The 19,558-nt window shown below is 38.5% G+C and overlaps 1 protein-coding gene and 1 pseudogene across 1 annotated transcript; both read right to left on the bottom strand.

The window, feature by feature from the left end:
- Window positions 1-1,906: 1,906 nt before the first annotated feature.
- Window positions 1,907-19,349, bottom strand: LOC138011266 (beta-1,4-N-acetylgalactosaminyltransferase 3-like). Its single transcript, XM_068858216.1, has 4 exons — window positions 18,244-19,349; window positions 5,388-5,907; window positions 4,485-4,629; window positions 1,907-2,571 (listed from the first exon to the last, which is right to left on the bottom strand). The coding sequence occupies exons 1-4, from the start codon at window positions 19,320-19,322 to the stop codon at window positions 2,423-2,425; spliced, it is 1,893 nt and encodes a 630-aa protein (XP_068714317.1). The 5' UTR covers window positions 19,323-19,349; the 3' UTR covers window positions 1,907-2,422.
- LOC138011108 (uncharacterized) lies at window positions 14,276-15,707 on the bottom strand (annotated as a pseudogene).
- Window positions 19,350-19,558: the final 209 nt, after the last annotated feature.

The following is a 19,558-nucleotide window of genomic DNA, read 5'->3' as shown; positions in this document are numbered from 1 at the left end:
GGGCTTCTCGTGGAAAATATTGAAGCCACAATTCTGAAAAGTTGTCCGATAAAATTGACCAGTCATGTTAAGTGAGGCAAACCGAAAATTCTATCTCAAGAGAAGTCTCAAATTTTCTTCGAAATAATCTATCATGGCCCGGAATGGTGGAGATATAATGGTGTATCACAAAGTACAGCATAATTGTGATAATCAGGTGCAATTGTATTTAAGATTGATTACAATATGAACACAGAATGTTTTGTAAAGTATTGTAAGAAAATTATATATGCATGATTGTGTTTAAAGCTTATGCGGCTAATCTAAAAAAGTGAAAAATTAAATAACACAGGAAATATTTGCTTGCAAATAGGATTTTTATTCTTCCTCTTCCCATTGTGTGCTTTTATTTCTTAGGGGGCCTGGGACTTGGGGTGGCATTTATTTGGATTATAGTCAATACCATTTAGGATACTTGTGCTTACCATGTGACCAAGCTTCCACGTTAGCGTCACCTCGTTTCATCTTGAGCGTGGTTAAAGATGTATTTTTTCATCCCTCGTCTGCCCCTTGTCCCAGCCGCTCCCCTTTTATATATAATTAGATTGAATTTATGGCGTTTTCAGTGCTCTAACCATTACTGGGCCAAACTTTATGTCAAGGATTTGATTGAACAGTATTTTTAAATAAATGAGGCTATGGGATTTTGCCCATAACCACTTTCTGCAATTGTTGATTGCTTCTATTTGTGCCCAGTAAACATAGCTCAGTTGTTTTTGTTTTTTTTGTTTTTTTTGTTTTTTTTTTTTTGTTATGCTTACAATTTATAGGGGAGAAAAAGGCATAGAACGTAGTTTTGCCTGGAAAGAGGAAATGGCTAGTGGATTCTCGACCACTAAAGTCAAATCCACTTAATGAGTAGACCTCTGAGTACGGTGGGTAAAATCCAACGCTCTCACCATTGAAGAACAATAATGAATCAACTTTACTTAAAAATGTAAACAAGAAATAACAATTAAATCGATGTAAACACAACACATAACCAGCACCTCAAATACACATTTCTTTAAGATGTATTGTTATTGTCCACTTTCACTTGACGCCACATATTTTTCTCCCAACTAGTCCTTCGAAAATTAAGCTCTATTTTTGTGCAAACGTTTTCTTTTATTTCCATGAAAACAAACAACAACAACAACAACAACAACAAAACATGTACTTTAATCACGCGGGTGAAAGCCAGCAATTAGGGTTGAACTTTAGCAAATACTTCCCTTAATGCTCTTAAGTATTATACCAGTACCATCGAAGCAAATTTGAAATAAAGATACTTCAAAATAACGTTAGAATGCATTGTAGAACTGCATATATTTCACATTAAGCTAGTACTCCTTCTTTGAAAGGTCCAATTTACATTGCAAAATGCAGTCACTCCATTGTGGAAGGTGCGTGTCGTAATATCCATGTATTTCATTTCATCTGTTGACATTTCCATATTTGTATATGTTCCCATGATGCATTCTGATAGCAATAAGGCAAGGAGCATGGCGTTTTAAAGTCTAAAAGAAACTTGCTCAGTGCGCTGACTGGAGTTGGACTTAAAATTTGGAATATTCAACATCTATTTCTAGTTGGTATCACCCAACTAGTGGACTAATGCAAATGCTGCACTTTGATTGGCTACGCTACTAGAGGACTATTAGTAATAGTCCTCAAGTGGCGAAAAGCGTGACGCTTTGTCTCTTTTTATTCTCAAATAAATATATTTTCAACTTACATTTGCTAACTTTATTATTGCCTTTTCTGTCCGACTAGTTGGGTGAGGCTTCGCCTCATGGGCTATTGACCCGTAGCCCGTCTAATTGTTAATTATCAAGTACTGAGTGTCCATCGGACCTTTATCCCCTTAAGCCCCGAGGGGTTCCCCATTGACGAGTAAAATCGTCTGGCGTTAGACAGAGTAAAATCTATAAGTGCCATTTGGCACTATCGGGGCTGAAATGGTTAAACGGGGACATAGTTTTTTCACGCTGTTAGCTTAACCCTTTAAGCCCCGAGGGGCTCCCCATTGACGAGTAAAATCGTCTGGCGTTAGACAGAGTAAAATCTATAAGTGCCATTTGGCGCTATCGGGGCTGAAAGGGTTATAAGGGCTTTTCCTTATTTCTAGGTTCCATACCCTACACGCAAGGCTATTGATGGCTTTGCACATGGATATCTTAGGGTTCTTTTTTTTTTGTAATCCTAGTCCTTCTAACAAGTCCTTCTAACAATGACACTTTTTTTATTTTGTCTAACATTTTTCCTCCACTTTTAAATTATCCTGCAGTGACACAAACGCTTTCTTTGAAAAAAAAAATTAACAAACTCGACTGTAGATGTTAGATTTCCTTTTTTTTGTTGGATTCGAGGTTCCCTTTAAGAATCAACAATTGATCACAGTCTACTGCCACATGCCCTTACGTGAATGATAGAAATAAAACAGACCAGGCTGTTTGAGTCGTTCAATTTCCAGTCCAGCTGAGAGAACACGATCAACCAAATCCCAGTCCTCACCTCCCCACTTGGTAGTGAATTCTTTAACGTTCATTCCTATATTTTAAAATAAAAAGATTGAAAAGAGAAAACTAAGATGTTACATTGAAATTCCATATTCGGGAGGTAGGAATTTGTACAACACTGGATATACAATAAGTCCAGGTTATTTACTTTCGCACATTAATATCCTCATAATATGCAGGTTGTTTTAAGTAATATGGCATTTGGACAGGGTCACGGTAGCACACAGTCATATACAACTTAATCCTTTAACCCCTGAAACACCACTTATGTCTTTTACTCTGCCTAACGCTAGAGAATTTAACATGTCAACATTTTTAGGGGCTTTTACTATGGAAGTATGCGTGGTACACCCATGACCGTGAGTGGTTTTGGAGGATATTGTCACGAAAATCATTTGGCAACACGATGGTTATAGAGTTTTAACTGTATTCAAGACAGATTGGAACACACTTCAAAGTATGTATTTTGAATGGGAAAACATACCTTGAAATGTGTTCCAATCTGTTTTGAATACACTTAAACTTCAATAACCATCATGTTGCCAAATGATTTTTGCGACAAAATCTCCAAAAACCTCTCACAGTCATGTAAATTGCAAGTTATACTTCACAGCTTCCACATTACAAACTCACACGTTTTTATTACTGAGTGTTTTCTTCGTTACCCATGCATGTGACTTAAGAGAAACTTATGTTAAGTTGATTGCCTTATTTAATTACCTTGTTGAAAAAATGAAGGATAATCTAGTATCGAAAAAATTAGATGTTTCAGGATAGTAATAAAAAGGAAAAAAATGTATCACAATCTAATTTCCCAAGCTCACTACATGAAAACGTGCTTCACTTTCTAACGGTGTTGTGTTGAGAAGCGTCAAAAACAAAGCTTTGTATGGGAACTCAACAGCTTGGTTTCGAACGGCATAAAATGTGTTGTTTTGTGAATAAAATTTGCCGCCGTGTCAGACTGTTTTGAAGCGTTTTCGACGACCTAGCGCTAAGAGAAGTCTTTTCTAGAGCCTTTCCAACAAAATGTTTCGTTTCCCATCGCCCCGTTTCTTGTGATGGTGGGTCGGGTTGGCAAAAAAAAATAATGAACACTTGAAGGGGTCTGGGTTCCACAGAAGGCGGTGGTGCTAAGGAAGAAAGCCTGGTTACAATAAGCGCCAAGCCGCCAAGCCGGACCGAAAACGGTAACAGCAGCCGTCGGAAAGAAGAGGAAGGACAAGCCTTGAATGCAACTCTGTGTTAAAACTAAACTTTCAGTCGACCCCATAATAAGATTGAAACTGTCAGGCAAGACTTTTTGAAAGTTACTGTTTCATAAAAAAAGTTGTGTTGACGAAATATTCTTTTCCAAGGAAACATTCATTCAGTTTCTTTTGCATAATAAATCTCACTTTTAATCTGTCAGATTTATAATCAGATGGTAAAAGATGTATATTAACACGACTACCAAATGTCTAAACAGCCTTTAAAAACGTAGTATATATATATCGATGGTAATTAAAGTCACACCAATTGTTCTTAATAACACAAGATTGTGTGCTTGCTTCTTTGACTAGTGAATCTGAGATTTTTTTTCTTTTACTTTTCGAGAAAAATGGGTCGGTCGGGCGATAGGAAACAAAACATTTCATTGGGATGGCCTTAGCAATGGAACACCAAATTAGTGCTAACTCGCCCAAAACGCTTTAAAACGGTCTGCGACGCCGGCAAACAACAAAGTTACATAGCGGCGAAAAAGTTAGCCAATTTTATTCACAAAACATTACATTTTACGCCATTTGAGACAAAACCGTTGGGTACCAACCTTTGTTTTTGACGCTTCGTAACAGAACACCGCTAAAAAGTGAAGTAAGTTTTCATGTAGGGAGCTTGGGGATCCTGTGATCAACCCAACTAAATTTCTGAAATGGGGAATTGTACTGAACATGATAATAATACCTCCAAATGTATTCCAATCTGTTTTGAATACACTTAAAATCCCATAACCACCTTGTTCCCAAAATCCTTTGGGATCATTTGGAAAAACGCCACACTCAAGCCGCCCCACTGTTGGAGCATAAGCCATCTTCCCTTTAATGGTGTTCTGTATAAAAAAAGAAACAAATTATTGGAAACGATATTTTCATTGTGCAAACTCTGGGCATTAAACACAGATTGTGCCTACGATAACTGATGCAGGATTTCATAGCACAGTGGAACCTCCTTTCAAGGGATACCTTTGGGACCAGGACAGGTGTCCCCTGAATAGATAATGGGGTTGGATACAAGGATTAGTATGACCATTAATATTTTCTGCGTCCCCTGAATGGAGGTGTCCCAAAGGAGAGGTTCCACTGTATACTTCAAAACGCTAAGAGGTTCTCCTGAGTCGGTGAATTTATCCTAGACACATATAACCCGTCTGGGATGAGCTTGGGCAAATTGACATACAGTGGAACCTCTCCTTTGGGACACCTCTATTTAGGGGACACCTCCATTCAGGGGACACACAATTTGGTCCCTGAGAAATTCTCATTCTTATCTTTGTATCCAACCCAACCTATATTCAGGATACACCTGCCCTTGTCCCGAGGGTATCCCTTGCATGTAGGTTCCACTGTAGTTCGTCTGATAATTTGTCTTAAAAGAAATACAGGAATAAGGATGCATCATCCATTGAGACAAATTGTCCGCAACAGTTGGACTATCAAAACGAACTACCGTGATAATTCATCTACAAGTGCTGTAAGAAACTCTTTAGGCAGATGCATACAACACGACTTGTATCATGCAAGGTAGTAAGAAGAAATTGCACCCGTTTTAGAATACCGGGCAAACTAGACTCGTTTTAAGAAAACTCACCTTTCTGATACTATCCAGAAGTCCAATAGGAACATCAATATGAAGATCAAATAGAAAAACTATATCATTTCCATTTGGAACAGCTTCAACACCTTTCTGTATAGCCAATGTTTTGTAAAAAGGTCCCGTCATGTTGATCAATGTGTAGCGTTCCTTTAATGGCCAAACATCAAACACTCTTTCAATGTCAATGTCTTGACTCTCAAAATCAATAATAATAACACGGAACTTTAAATCACTAGTTTCTTTGGACGTATTGATCAGCTGAGAAGCAAAGTGATGTACCCAGTTTCCTTGATTCTTGACAGGCAGCACAAAATAGACTGTTGCAGAGCTCTCCCATTGCATTCCTATGGGAAAACAAAGCTCCTTCTCTTCATTTGGAACAAAGATATAATCTGTAATTCGAAAACTTAGGTCTGATCCATACAGGCCTAGTTGAAGTTCAAGGAGATAACGATTTCCCTTCTCAGGATCTGACTTCTGTTCAATGTTTATGATTCTTTCTAAATAGTAACGTCTGTCAGAAAAAAAAGACATCCAATGTTAGCAAGAAAAGTTTTGAAATACATTCAAATTATTACTATCTCTTGCAATTTGTTTTTCAATTTCCATTAACTTCCGGATTCTTCAGGTCATGCTGCAATTAATAAACAGCTGAGTATAAAATAAGTTATCGGGGGTTAATCGCTCCATTGCCATTTTTGTACGTTTTTTTCCTGAATATTGATGACCCGAAGGTACCTTGTGTGTGTGTTCTGTTAAAGATGATTTAGTACCAAGGAAGGGAGGTGACATGTGATGACGTTATTCACATGTCAATCTGGTTTCCAGTGATTAACTAGTCCAAAAAAGAGTCAACTAGTCCAAACTTGGTAGGAATATTTTGTAATAGATAAATTATAAGCGGGAGATCTACTTGTGAAATGAAACAATAGAATGTGTTTGTCATGTTAATCACGTGGGCGTGGAGCTGTCCCATAGGAGTTTGGAAATACTCAGCACTGAATAAGGCAATTCATTTTCATAGAGCTTTTGTAGCAGAAACATGGTTGGTCGGTTTTGCTCTCCAAAGGGTAAAAAAGGAGAGATCAGTTTTGTGTTGGAAGGCACTCCGAGAGCAACACAATACAACACTAAATGTGGCAGAAAAGTATTGGAGGAATGGCAGCAGCGACGGCAAAATAAATGGGCAATGTCAGAACGAAAGATTCGAACATAAGTGAGACTTTAAGTGAGGCCTTTGTTAAGTGAGAATAGAATAAGATATAATTAACAATTCAATTCGTTTTCATTATTATTTTTATTTTTTCTCACAAGTGCAATGCTCTCTCAATGGACAGTTGCCTTCAAATTAGCACTCTTTTATAACGTTTTTACTATACCTTTTATCCTAGTGTTTATTCCTTTACCTGTAAAATATATTCCTTTGTTAATTTTTCCTATTTAAGACCTACAATAGTTTGTATGTATTTTTTATTTCAAGTATTTAAATATAGTAGCCTACTACTATATTCTATTATATGTATATATAAAATTAGATTTTATTTATTCTTATGCCTTTTATCTCAACAGGAGACTTAGTCAGAAACTCTTTTTGTAGTTTTTTAAAAGTGAATTGGCAAGTGTGTTTATTAGAATCCCTGTGATTAGCACAAACAGTAAAACCGCATCGGCAAAATCCTATCAATTGTTTTGCTGAATTGACTTTTCTCAAGTAAGGCTATGATCCTCACAGTTATGGAAGCAATTTTTAGCAATTGCGTAGCGAAGGCTGAAAAATGCAGGACGTAAACGGGGTTTGAACCCGTGACCTCACGATACCGTTGCGACACTCTAAGCAACTGAGCTATGAAGCCACTGACGTTGGGATTTGGTCATTTGTGGGTTCTAACTTTCCAGTGAGGAATGAATCCGTGAAAGGAATGAAAGAAATTAACGGTTTGACAGATTCACCTAATCCTAGCTTTCGTTTTATTTGCATAATGTCTTTTACTGGTGTACTAAACCATGCTCGCTGATCATATGGTATTTCACTAATCCTCTTGATCATTAAATCATCTGCTCTGTGCACGTGCTAATCTGGCAGTTATTTTTTGCTTTTGAGAAGTTTATGTCTTGCTCTTGATTACAAAGTTCCTTAAACGCTCCTTTGAATAAAACATCTCCAATTTCACCAGCTACATAATTTAATTTCCCACCATCTTGTGATGGCTGTATTAGTTTATAGCAAAGTTTCTTGGAACTAATTGGTTTTAATGTTGTTACAAACGGAACAAAGAGCCTTAAACCATTTTCCTACCATTTTTAGTAGTAACTACTTGCATACTACCAGGCACATTTGAAGTTTTTCCTGTATCTTTAACAAAATGTATATTATCCATTATATATTATAAATTAGATATTTTTGAAATAATTTTCAATAAATGATTCGTTATACGAAGTATCTGTCCAAGCAACCATCGATGTAAAAAAATATAATACCCACATAAAAACATTAAAAAGATTTTGGTTTGAATTGTATTGTAAATCACTTTCATTTCATCACCCTTCGCTCTGTTTTCATATTCCTTTGGATAGAGCGATTTTCAAATGAGTATCGAAAGTAATTAGCGAATTGTTTTGGCTTTGTATTACTTCACTCAGTGATTGGTTCAAAGTTCTCGCGCCACTTTTTCAACCATTCAGAAGTGAAACCAAAACCAATCGTGGCTCGCGGGTGTTCCCGCGCTTTGTGTCGGCTACGTGTAATTACTTCGAGTTTTGATTGGTTTACTGGATTACTTTGTGATTGGCAAAAGTAATTACTTTGATTTTGGTTTTACGACACTCGCTTGAAACTCGCTCTAATGCATACCAAATGAATCGAAATACCGTAAAGTCTTTTTATTTTCATGAAATAGTGCACATACTAACCAATGCGTTCCTGTGTTTTCATAGGAATCAAGGTTGATTATGCACGGATTACGTTTTTTTGGCATATATTTATTTCGACTAAAATGCCTTTTATTTTAATATTGAGATAATCACACCAATTTTGAAGATCAATATTGCTGCGAGGTTTTATTTCAAAGTTTGGTTTTACAGTATTGCTCCCCGCAATATTGGTATTTCATTGAATGGGCTGTTTTTACCTAGGAGCAACCCTTTTCCCTTTTTCGTTCTTTTGAAATTTATTTGCATGCCAACATTATTTGGCTAAGTGCTGTAAAAAGGAGGTGATTTATGTGGCATCATCAATTTTGGTTTGGGTGATACATTTAAGCCTCTTCCACCTCTATTTGATATTGATGTTGGAGCTATTGACAGTCCTTTACCTGTAAACACATTCATTAACAAAGACGCAGCTATGCTTCCCAAAAGGTTTCCGAGAAAGCCTCCTGATTGCTGGGCTCGATTTCATCCTCCCAAGGAACGCCGGCGCCCAAAACGGCTGGAAATCGAGCCTACCTGAATGCTCTTTTTGTGTTAGTCTCATTACTTAAGGCTCACATTTTTGTAAAGTTGTTAAAATATCCTGTTTCTCTCTCTTTTTGTTGAAAGATTCTTATGTTTAATCAACTCAGCTATTTTATCAGGTTGAACTAAACAGCCTCCTGTTTGATTTCCACTTCCAAACATTTTATCGACTGCATTCATACCTGAAGCTCCTAATAAGGCTTCTGTTGCTAATGGATTTAGAACCTTTCCGGCCATTGAAAGTAGTTTTGTTCCAAGAGAGAGCAAACTACTCCAAAGACTATCGCCCTGTTTAACAGCTTACATATTTGAGCTTTTGATATTTTAATATCACTGCCGACTTGTGTAGTTTTGTCCTTTTGCAATTTTTTTATTTGAGTTTTTGTAAACATTAACTAGTGGGGACCAGTTAATTCATCTTTGCTGAGCCGTCTCACAATTGGCAGAAGCTTTACTTAAAATTCCGTCTGCGACAAACGATGTTTAACAAATTGATGTCAGTTTTTCATGCGTCTGTCCTGTTATTGGTCATGAATTGCGTCATAACATTATCAAAGTAGCTGTGTATCGCCGAGTGGATCCGTAGACTACTTTGACAATGTTATGACGAAATTCATGATCAATAACAGGACAGACACATTAAAAACTGACATCAATTTGTTTTTTACAACAACAAAAGGCAGAGGGGTCAATATTAAGTCAAAACACGAGAAGAAAGCGAGAAAAAAGTGCAAGAAACGTCAATCTGGCGCGAGCAATATGGCGTCATTATCGCATAAATTATAAATTTATGTGTCTGTCTGCTTATTGACAATAAAAATTAGCCAATGAGTGCGAGAGAATTTTTGCAATCGTTGTAAAAAAAAAATTGAGGTCCCTCTACGACGCGTGTGAAGGATAAATACATGGATTGCAATCGCTGGGCGTTTATCCAGAATCTTATGGAGACTTGCTCACTCCCATTGTGATGAAGAAATTACCCGAAGAAGTGAGGCGTATTATATTGAGAGGTCATGATGAAACGACGTGGACCTTGGATGACCTCAGAAAGCAACTTTGGCATGAGACGGAGACAAGGGAGAAAAGCAGTCTAGGAAAATCTGATAAAGAAGTGTCAGTACTAACTCCTCCTTTCAAATCAAGTTTCCTACAGCTGGTGCTTTCTTCTTTGGTGCCTTGAGAAGAGAGAATGCCAAGAATGGCGGTACGTTTTGTGATGGGCCCCACCCCTCGGACTCTTGTAAGATCGTCCCAACAATTGACCAGATTCGAATTTCTCCGCGACCAGAAAAGATGTTTCAGGTGCTTTAAGAAAGGTTATATGTCAAAGTCCTGCTACTCGAAGAGGCGTTGTTTGCGGTGCAATGGAAAACATCACTTGGCGTTGTGTAAATCAACTGGAATTGACGGACATAAATCTTCTGGAACAGATCCAGCCGAAGAAAATACAAGCAATACAAGCACGAGAAATCCTGAGAAAGATGATTCAACCATCCCAGACGAGTCTACACTTGTTGGCTCGACGCATACTTCTCAAGATACCATCTTACTACAGTCAGCACTTGTGGACATTGCCGCAGGTTCGAGAAGTTGACAAGCACGCCTACTATTTGACCGTGGATCACAGCGCACGTTTATCTGTCAAGACTTGGCCAACAAGATTGCAGCTCAACCGTTCAAGAGAGAGGAGTTACTGATGAGCACGTTTGGTCATGACAAGAGGACCAAGGCAGACTTCGAAATGGTCAGAGTCTGCCTCATGGCTGACGGAGAAGAAATCATCATTAATGCCTTGGTGTCCCCAGTAATCTCACCTCTTATATCTGCACATCTTTCGGATGATGATCTTAATTTCCCTTGTCTACAAGAGCGTCGTTTAGCAGATCCAGTGAGGACGAGAGGGCCTCTGGAGATAGACATCATCATTGGTAACGATTATTATGGGTCGTTAGTAACTGGTGAGATAATCAAGGGAGATGGGCCCATGGCTATGAATAGCAAGTTTGGTTGGCTCTTATCAGGACCACTGATCCAAGCTGAATGGCCAAAAGAAATTATTGAAACGCATTGTTACAGAATCGAAGTCATACCTGCTCAAGAAAATGAAACGCTAAACGAAATCCTTCCCCGATTCTGGGAGTTACATTCACTCGAGATCGTTGACTCGCTCAAAGTTGAAGATGAAGTGCTCAGACATTTTAACGAATCACTGAGCTTCAACGAACAAGAAGGAAGGTTTTCAGTCCAGTTGCCATGGAAAAAAGATAGGCCGCCATTGCCGTCTAATCTGGGACTTTGCAAGAAGAGACTGCGTGCATTAGTGGGTCGTCTGGGAAGGAATCCAGAGCAGCTCGTGAATTATGATCAAATCACACACAGCCAGTCTGAAAAGGGTTCACTGAAAAGGTGGAAAACCCTTACCGTCATACTGGAACTTTGCTCTATATCCCTAATCACCCTATTATTAAAGAAGAAAGAATCACAACCAAGATAAGAATCGTCTAAGATGCTTCTGCAAGAGTCTCATCTGATTCTCCCAGTCTAAAGGATTGTCTCCACGTTAGACCGTCACTTCCACCAGACCTGAGTGCGTTGTTGATGAAATTACGAGTTCCTTAGATAGCCATGACAGCAGACATCGAAAAGGCCTTTCTTCAAGTTGAAATAAGTGAAGTCGACCGGGATGCAACAGGATTCTTATCGATTACGAACCTTCAAGAACCAATGGATGTAGAAACGAATATTGAATCCTACAGATTTCGTCGAGTGTTGTTTGGAGCATTTCTCTCACCATTTCTCCTTGGAGCAACTCTAAGGCATCACGTAGGCAAAAAAAAAAGGATGATTGGGTCGCAAAGGACCTGAAGAACTCCATGTATGTGGACAATGTCCTCTCTGGAGCTAGTAACGTTGACGACGCAGAGCACTATTACCGTAATTCTCGACAGCTCTCGGCTAGTGCAGGAATGAACCTCAGGCAGTGGACCACTAACTCAAGTAAACTAAAGGAAAAATTGGTCGCTGAAAATACCATTCCTACCGACAAGCCGAAGGTTCTGGGCCTGGAGTGGGATTCAAATGCCGACACAATCAGTTTCCCTTTAATGAAAGCCATGTCAGAGACTAAAGCGCTACATGATCAGCTCACAAAGAAAAGCGTTTTGAGTATTGCTGCAAAGCCGTTTGACCCACTTGGATTACTTGAGCCATTCACAGTGAGAGCCAAAATTATGTTACAAGAATTGTGGAAACAGAAGGTTAGCTGGGACAGGCAATTGCCAGAGGAGCTTAATTTCATTGGTGGACATGGTTTGAGGAGTTGGAAACCGTCTCGCTTATCCAAATTCCCAGATCATACCCTCCATCAGGATGGAGCGGAGCCAATTTACACGTTTTCGGAGATTCCAGCAAGAAGGCCTACGGAGCAGTAGCCTATCTCAAAGCAACACAAGAAAGTGGTGTGCAAACTACTATCGTTATGGCTAAGAGCAAAATTACCCCTATGAAGTCACAGACCACGCGTCACTTTGAACTTTTGGCTTCATTGGTAGCGGCACGATTGTCCCATTTTATCTCGGAAAACTGAAGCCTAAAATTGTTGTCAATTAATTTCGCCCGATTCGCCCGTGCGAATGAACTGTAGCTGTAGCGCACGGGCGCTTTCGCAATTATGTTAATTTTGTTTGCTATAAAAGATTTCGTTTTCATATTTTTCAACTATATGGTTTGTAAATTGTCAAGGAATAAGCCGTCGCGAGTTATTTTGGTTGGAGTCGTTGGAACTTCTTGAGACAAATATGGTAACCAATCCTTGGGAGAAATTTTGCTTTTATAGCCATGACGTCATCGATCGTCCGTACGGACGTCCGTCCACCCCTCCATGTATGCCAGTGTATCATGCTAGTTTGCAGCATACATCTTTGATATTGGACATCCATGTTTTGATCAATTCACATCTGTCAAAGCAAGGTATCCGCTGACTAGTATAACGTGACCCTAACGCGGGCTCAAGCTTAGAGTTCACCGAGGTCAGCTCATTTTCTTTTAAGTTGACCGATGATGGTTTTCGATGGGATTGCAGCCTTAACCCAGGTTAACTCACCTAAACATAAACGAGGCTTCAATTTTCACGTGCTTTCTGTGGCTCGACGCGGCTACACGGCTATACTACGTCAACTATAGTTCTTACACAGTCAACGCTTTTCGTGTTCAGGTAGAAAACGGTTCGGAAAATGTTTTCTTTCTGCATTTTTCGCTGGTTTCAATCCAGTTTGACATATCATGACATATCATAGTTAGTAAAGAGCATAAAACCATCTGATTTAAAGCACCTTTTTGGCAGAGTCCATGTTAATGCAGTTTTCATCTTGAGTTGAACATTTTTTGCTCTCATGTTGATATTAAAGGGGGTGGGGACTTGTAGATAAAAGTGATGGAGAGATATAGATCATCATGTTCCAGTATGTTTTCCTAAATTGGCCACTTTTTAAAGTTTTAAACATTTTGGTTAGGTTTTATTGAAACAGCAATTTTTGTAAACAAATTGATGATGTGTAATGCACAGTATTTTTCTTAGGGTAGAGGTGAGGTTTTCGAGGCTAGGTGTAATGGCTTTAGCTGTTAGTGCTGATCAACATCAGTTATTTTTTCTCTGAGTAGTCTTCCCTACCTCTCCCTGGAGTTGATAATAGACCTTTAAAGAAAAATCTAGTTTGAAAATATTACTTTGTTACAACACAGCATACATTGACTGGGGTTAACAAATTGTCTACTTTTCACTGAATGCTGTTAATGTGGAGTGTAGACCAAAGTAGGTTAACAAGGTGTTCTAATTTACATGTCTAGACTACAACCTTGAGCATTTTTTTTCTTTGCCCTGGTTCAATAGAAATTGTATATTTCATTACCTTAAAAACAATTAACCTTGAATCTATCTGAATTGGAACAACATTGAGGGATATCAACTTGGTCCATTGTTAATTTGATTGTAGATAATTTTCATTAGTGATAATTAATTTCTGTTGTGTTTTAAAATTTAAAAAGGAAACTTTAGAAAAACTTAACAAAACATCATTTATTATGGAAATAGGTGAAAGTAGTGAAACACATCTATTTATAAGGTTAAACAGATCATTACACAGATTTACTGTTTGTTTGCTCTACTATTTCAGCTACCCATAGATAATTATATCCTATCCAAATGTTGACTTTTGATATGATTAAAAACGAATTAAAATGTAATTTGTAAACATATTATCGTTGTTTGCTGTTGGGGGGAACCCTAGAAAACTTTTCTGTACCAGGCAAAACTACTAAAACCATAAAAAAGTACTAACTAAATTATAGTAAGCAGCTTTACCTTTCAGTTTTTTCATTTGTAATTCGCACTCTGGTACAGACCCATAGAGATACCAATAATTTTAAAATTATTATACAACACAACAGTTGAATTTTGGTAACATGCTTTTATAGACATTATAAACATATCTGAAAAATGTGCAGCTCACTACTGGAAAAATACACCAACAAACTCCATGTCCTTGTTTTTCATCCCAGCATTTCTTAGTTAGTTTCTTTCTTATCAAATCAGCTTGATGATTGGTGTCTCTTAGTGGAGGACACTGACACATACGCAACAGAGCCCTAATGGTATCTCTGTCCCTTCTTTCTCCTGTGGTTGGATCAAGGGTTACATCCAGCTTACATGAAATCGTGTCTCCTAAATCCAGACAAATATTATGGAGGACCATACATGCAAGTGTCATTGTTTTCAAATACTCTGGGCTATTTTCACACTTTCTTAACAGGATCCTCCATCGACCCTTCAGCTGCCCATAGGCACCCTCAGTTACCATTCCAGCCCTACTTAGACGATAATTAAAATACCTTTGTTCTTGGGAAAGGATTGCATTTGTATATTGTTTCATTAGCCATGTCGAAAACTGAAATGCTGAGTCCCTCACTATAACTGGAGATACACGTACTCCATCGATAATTTTCCCAATATTTGGAATTACTGTTCCTTGTTGCACTTTTTCCCACAAACTGGTTGATTGGAATATAATTGAGTCGTGAGAATTTCCTGGGAAACCACAACTTCCCCACATAAAACGGTACTTTGCATCTACTAGTGCCATTAAAACAATAGAATAAAAGTTTTAAAAATTATAATACTCCTTCCTGGCCTCTGCTCCACCTTTAGGGCACTTAATCGGTATGTGGCAGCCATCTACATCACCCCAACAGCATGGGAATTGCCACAGTTCCTAAAAATCCAGCATTTTCTCTTTGAACTCAGCCTCATCCTTTGGAAAATGATGGGTGACACTCTCAGCCCAAAGGTTTTTCACGATTGCCTCACAAACTTCCTGCACGATTGTTGAGACAGTGGATAGTCCAAAGCCAGTCATTTCTGAGATGGTATGATAATAATCTCCTCTCCCAGACGGTATAGGCAGATACCTAGCCTACACTCAGGAGAAATCGGAATTTCTGCAACGATTTGTCGTTGTAAATCACAACTGATTTTGTTCAGAATGTAGTGGAATGTAGCTTTTGAAATTCTAAAGGTCTTCTTAAACCTTGCGTCCGAATATGTCCTCCAGACCGTATCCCACCATCCTAAATTTCTGTGTAGTCGAAGACATGATCGTAATGCACTTGCTTAACTTCTGTAGATGTCAACAAGATAGTGATCAAACAGCACACCAGGATCACTAATCTTCTTCTTCTAGCAATGGCATGGGTTGATAGTGCCTGCTGCAATCGTCGCCGCGCTCTCCTTGCAGCCTGGGCTTGTTTAAAAAACATAAAAGTACGCAAACGTTCGTCAAATTCTCCATCAGGAACACCGTCCGCCATTTTGGATTTATCCGTTATACCGCTGGTTCGTAATATCGTCCCTTTTGTAAACCAGTAAAGTGAATTTAGCTCGACTATGGCTCGACGTTTGAAACCAAGTCGTGCCAATGTCGTGCCACAGTCGAGCCAAATTGAATTTAGTTCGGCACGACTTTTAGCACAGCGTTTGAAACGGGCCTTATTTTCAAAAAGTGGTTTAATCGGTTTTTCCTTTCTTCAGGAATGAAAGTCGAATTTTCATTTTCAAATAGAAGTAAATAACAATCATCTGTACTCTTTTGGACATGTAGAACAAAACAAACAAACAAATCAACTTTTTATTTAATGGGATCGAACAACTTGAGTGCTTTTCAATCAGTTTGCCTAACTGGTTTTCGATGTGCCTCGACAGTGACAAGAAAATTTTGCCCTTATGTTATAAACACGCAATGAGTTCTCGTAAAATTAAGGGGAGATTTCACTAACTTGTGTTTTCAGAAGTTTCTTTAAAGCACCTAAACGTCATTTAAGTGTTGGAGCGGATCTTGTTTGAAGTTCGTCCTTTCTTGATTGCATTGCCGTATTTTGCCGATTCTTGTTTCAAGCCAAGCTGGCGTGTTTCAACGAAATAATCAAAATGTGAATGACCTCGCTTTCAGAGATAAAGTGGAATAAAGTGCAATAGTAATACTCTTCTTTGACCTTCAACTGACAACATTTTTTTTATGGCTTCTAATTTTAGCGTGATTCCTATTCGCTGGCTATTAACAGTTAACTCTAAAATAGCGTATCCTTTTCCATTCGTTCGCTGAGGGTGTGCTTGTTTTCTTTTAAAATTCATGCGGTTCAAGAAAAATTCATTGCCTAACTGGTGAATTCCAAAGTAAATTTCACTCGAAAAACCGATATCGTACTCATCGCTTCGTGATTCAAGATATCAGTTTTTAGCGTAAAATGTATCGAGGAATTCACTAGATAGGCAATGAATTTTTCTATAGAAGAAAGCAAAGAAAATGATTTAATTATTAACGCAGCAACCGGAAACATCAAAACGCGGACAATTCGAAACCTTTTATTTCCTCTAACCCTACAGGCAGTAAGAATAAATAACCAGCGAGCTCCGCTTTTAGGCTTGGCTAAATCTTTATATTACCATAAAATGATTGGCATAAAGCACAGAGTAGGAATGTATGAAAACTGTAATGCACTCGAGCCTTATCGTGTCTTACATTACTACTACATAGTTAAGTAAAGTACGATCGTCCGGGTGAGAGTAGTCCTGAGAAGGACTGTTTGAGATGACACTGGTTGGCGTTTTGACAACCTGAGCGGAAGTCATCTTCAGAGTTTGTGTAACGTCAGTAGATACCATAAGAACTCCGGTCGTAGATATCATTGGTCAACTTATTCGTGATGTTATTGGTCGACTGTAAGTAGAGCCTGGATGTAATTGGCTGGGAAGACTAAACAGTGATAGGTGCGTTTCAATCCGTCTATAGGCTAAGGTCTGTACGTGTATCGCAGAATACGTTGGGCAGTACTGTGAGAGTAAATCAGTGTGTTGTTTGTCTGTTGATGTCGTCGATGAGTCGTTTGTAGGATGCGGGAAGTTGTAGGCATCGGTTGATAGGTGTCTCTTCTAAGTTAGTGAACCAGCTTTCCATTACGATCTGTTGGTAGTAGTTAGTACTGTAGTAACACATGTAGCAGAGTCCCAGTCGATTCTGTGGCTTGCCTGTAGATGGTGTTCAGCAACAGACACCTATAACCCATCGCCACTTGCATACGCGCGAATTTTTCCGCGCTTTGAGCAAGTTACGGCACATGGAATTGCTATTAATATGAATGGCTTCATTTGCGCTTGCTGTGATGGGTCGAAGTAATTAGTATTTTTTTTCACAAAACTCAATTGAAACCCCCTCTAAAAGTAAAATAACCAACGTACGCAAGATAGAACAGCTGACATTTGGAGCTGGAGTTGGTAAACGGCAAATAAGGTTTGTGAGTTATCCTCTGGAGCGTTAGCCCTTCGCAATTTGCTCCAACTATTGATCAATGAATGCAGCACTAGTTTTTTAACTGTGGTAGTTATTTCTTTAGTAGATGGACATGAACACAGGGTAGTCCAACCGTTAAAGGGAACCTCCACTAAAATAACAAAATAACTTCAAACCACAGAACATAATGTTAACAATTGAAATTGTTCAAACTTTTTCTGAGACAATAAGGCAACCACGACACGTCACAGTTATTCAATTTAGCGGCGCCCCTGAAATTTAAAAGCCAAAACAAGCGTTTTTGAAATATATTTTTCTTGAATACAAACGCTTTCAATGGAAAAACTTTGAGCAATTTTTAATTGTAAACATTATGTTTTGTGGTTTAAAGTTATTTTGTTGTTTTTAGTGGAGGCTCCCTTTAAGGGGACAGAACATTCTATTTTTCTTTTTTTTTTTTTTTTTTAATGGGCCATTGGTGGCGACACTAATGACAAGATCTGCCGCATTCTCTAATGTTGTCTAAGTAAGGCATTCCACGGGTCCTACATAATATTTACCTTTGACGGAGTTGCAATATGGCCATAAATGTGTCCACGACCTCATTCACAGCTTGATTATCAATCAACCTGTTACCTTGTGACCATGTAAGTTTCGGTCGGTGCAGATAGGTGTTGTCATTTGGGAACACGGAAGAAAAGTTAACAAGCAGAACTCCATCGTAGCGTTTTAAAGTTGTCTCCACAATATAACTAGGTTTGTAATCACAGGTTGGTAAAACTCCTGTCAGTAGAGTTCTGTTGAAAAGAGGGAGTGATGTGTAATTGAATTGTGCACGAAGATTACTGTATTTGTATTTTTTCTGTTTGGTATGACTAGGATTCCACGTGTTCATCCTCTCAAGGTCTTGCTCCACAAACCCACTTCCATTCGATTTTCTGTCATCGTAATACGTATACAAATACTGCTCAGTGATGCGTTCAAGTTTTAGAAATCCTGGTTTTTTCCAGTAAACTTGAACATGTCCCCTTCCATAGCCTTGTTTATGTAGAACTTCCACGAAGTATTTTTTGTAAGCCACCATCGTTATGTTTCGCGTATGTTGCGTTGGGTATTTTGTAAATACAGCGTCGTTAGACCACGCGCTTTTACGGGAAGAAAAAACACTAGCTATGAGACGAAGATTACTGGGCTTTTCATCAAAACTAAGCCACAGTTCCGACATATCGTCCGATGAAATAGCAAATTCGTAAAGACCGGTCACGTTGGGTGCAATGAAACCGAAAATTCTCTGGCCATAACTGTTTTCCTTGCGTGAAGTGTCAAAGTTTCTTAAAAATAATCTCTCATTGGGATGGTGTGGAAATAATGGTGTTTCACGCAGACGATCCACGTCACGTCCACATAAATCCCTCCAAACGTGCAAATTCAGATTATCAGGAATGCGAATAGAGCTATCAAAATTGATATCGGCAACGGTGTCAGCCTCGATAACATCGCGTTTCATTGATTTTTCCACAAACAATTCCTTGGGATGTCGATCACGAATAAAAATGAACGCTGAAAATCCAATAAACACTATACAAACGTAGAGAGGGCCAACCACAAAGATGCCTCTGTGTAGTTTCCTAGAAACCATGAAGTCGATTGGTTAGGTTCATAAAACTAGTCTGAAAGTAGGAAACAAATAAACTTGTCTTAAGGTAGGGATATGAATAATCCTACAAGATACAAAAGATTTTTGATGCAAAAACGTGAAACGAAATTCATACAAAAATGATCCTTTTAACGAATAGATTCCATGTTGCAGTGCGTCTGTTCAGTAATAGATCACAGATGACGTCAAATGTGGTAAGAATAAAAACGTGGCACTCG

The sequence above is a fragment of the Montipora foliosa genome, chromosome 7 (assembly GCF_036669935.1).
Source record: "Montipora foliosa isolate CH-2021 chromosome 7, ASM3666993v2, whole genome shotgun sequence".
NCBI lineage: Eukaryota > Metazoa > Cnidaria > Anthozoa > Scleractinia > Acroporidae > Montipora > Montipora foliosa.
This window is presented reverse-complemented; position numbering and strand designations above follow the sequence as displayed.

Bases quoted from the DNA above. Each gene is read 5' to 3' on its own strand.
- LOC138011266 (XM_068858216.1), bottom strand. From the start codon at position 19,322: ATGGTTTCTAGGAAACTACACAGAGGCATCTTTGTGGTTGGCCCTCTC. The intron at 4,630-5,387 runs GTGAGTTTTCTT...TTTTTTATACAG, and splicing joins TTCTGGATAGTATCAGAAAG to AACACCATTAAAGGGAAGAT. The intron at 2,572-4,484 runs GTATTATTATCA...TTTAAAATATAG, and splicing joins AGATTGGAATACATTTGGAG to GAATGAACGTTAAAGAATTC.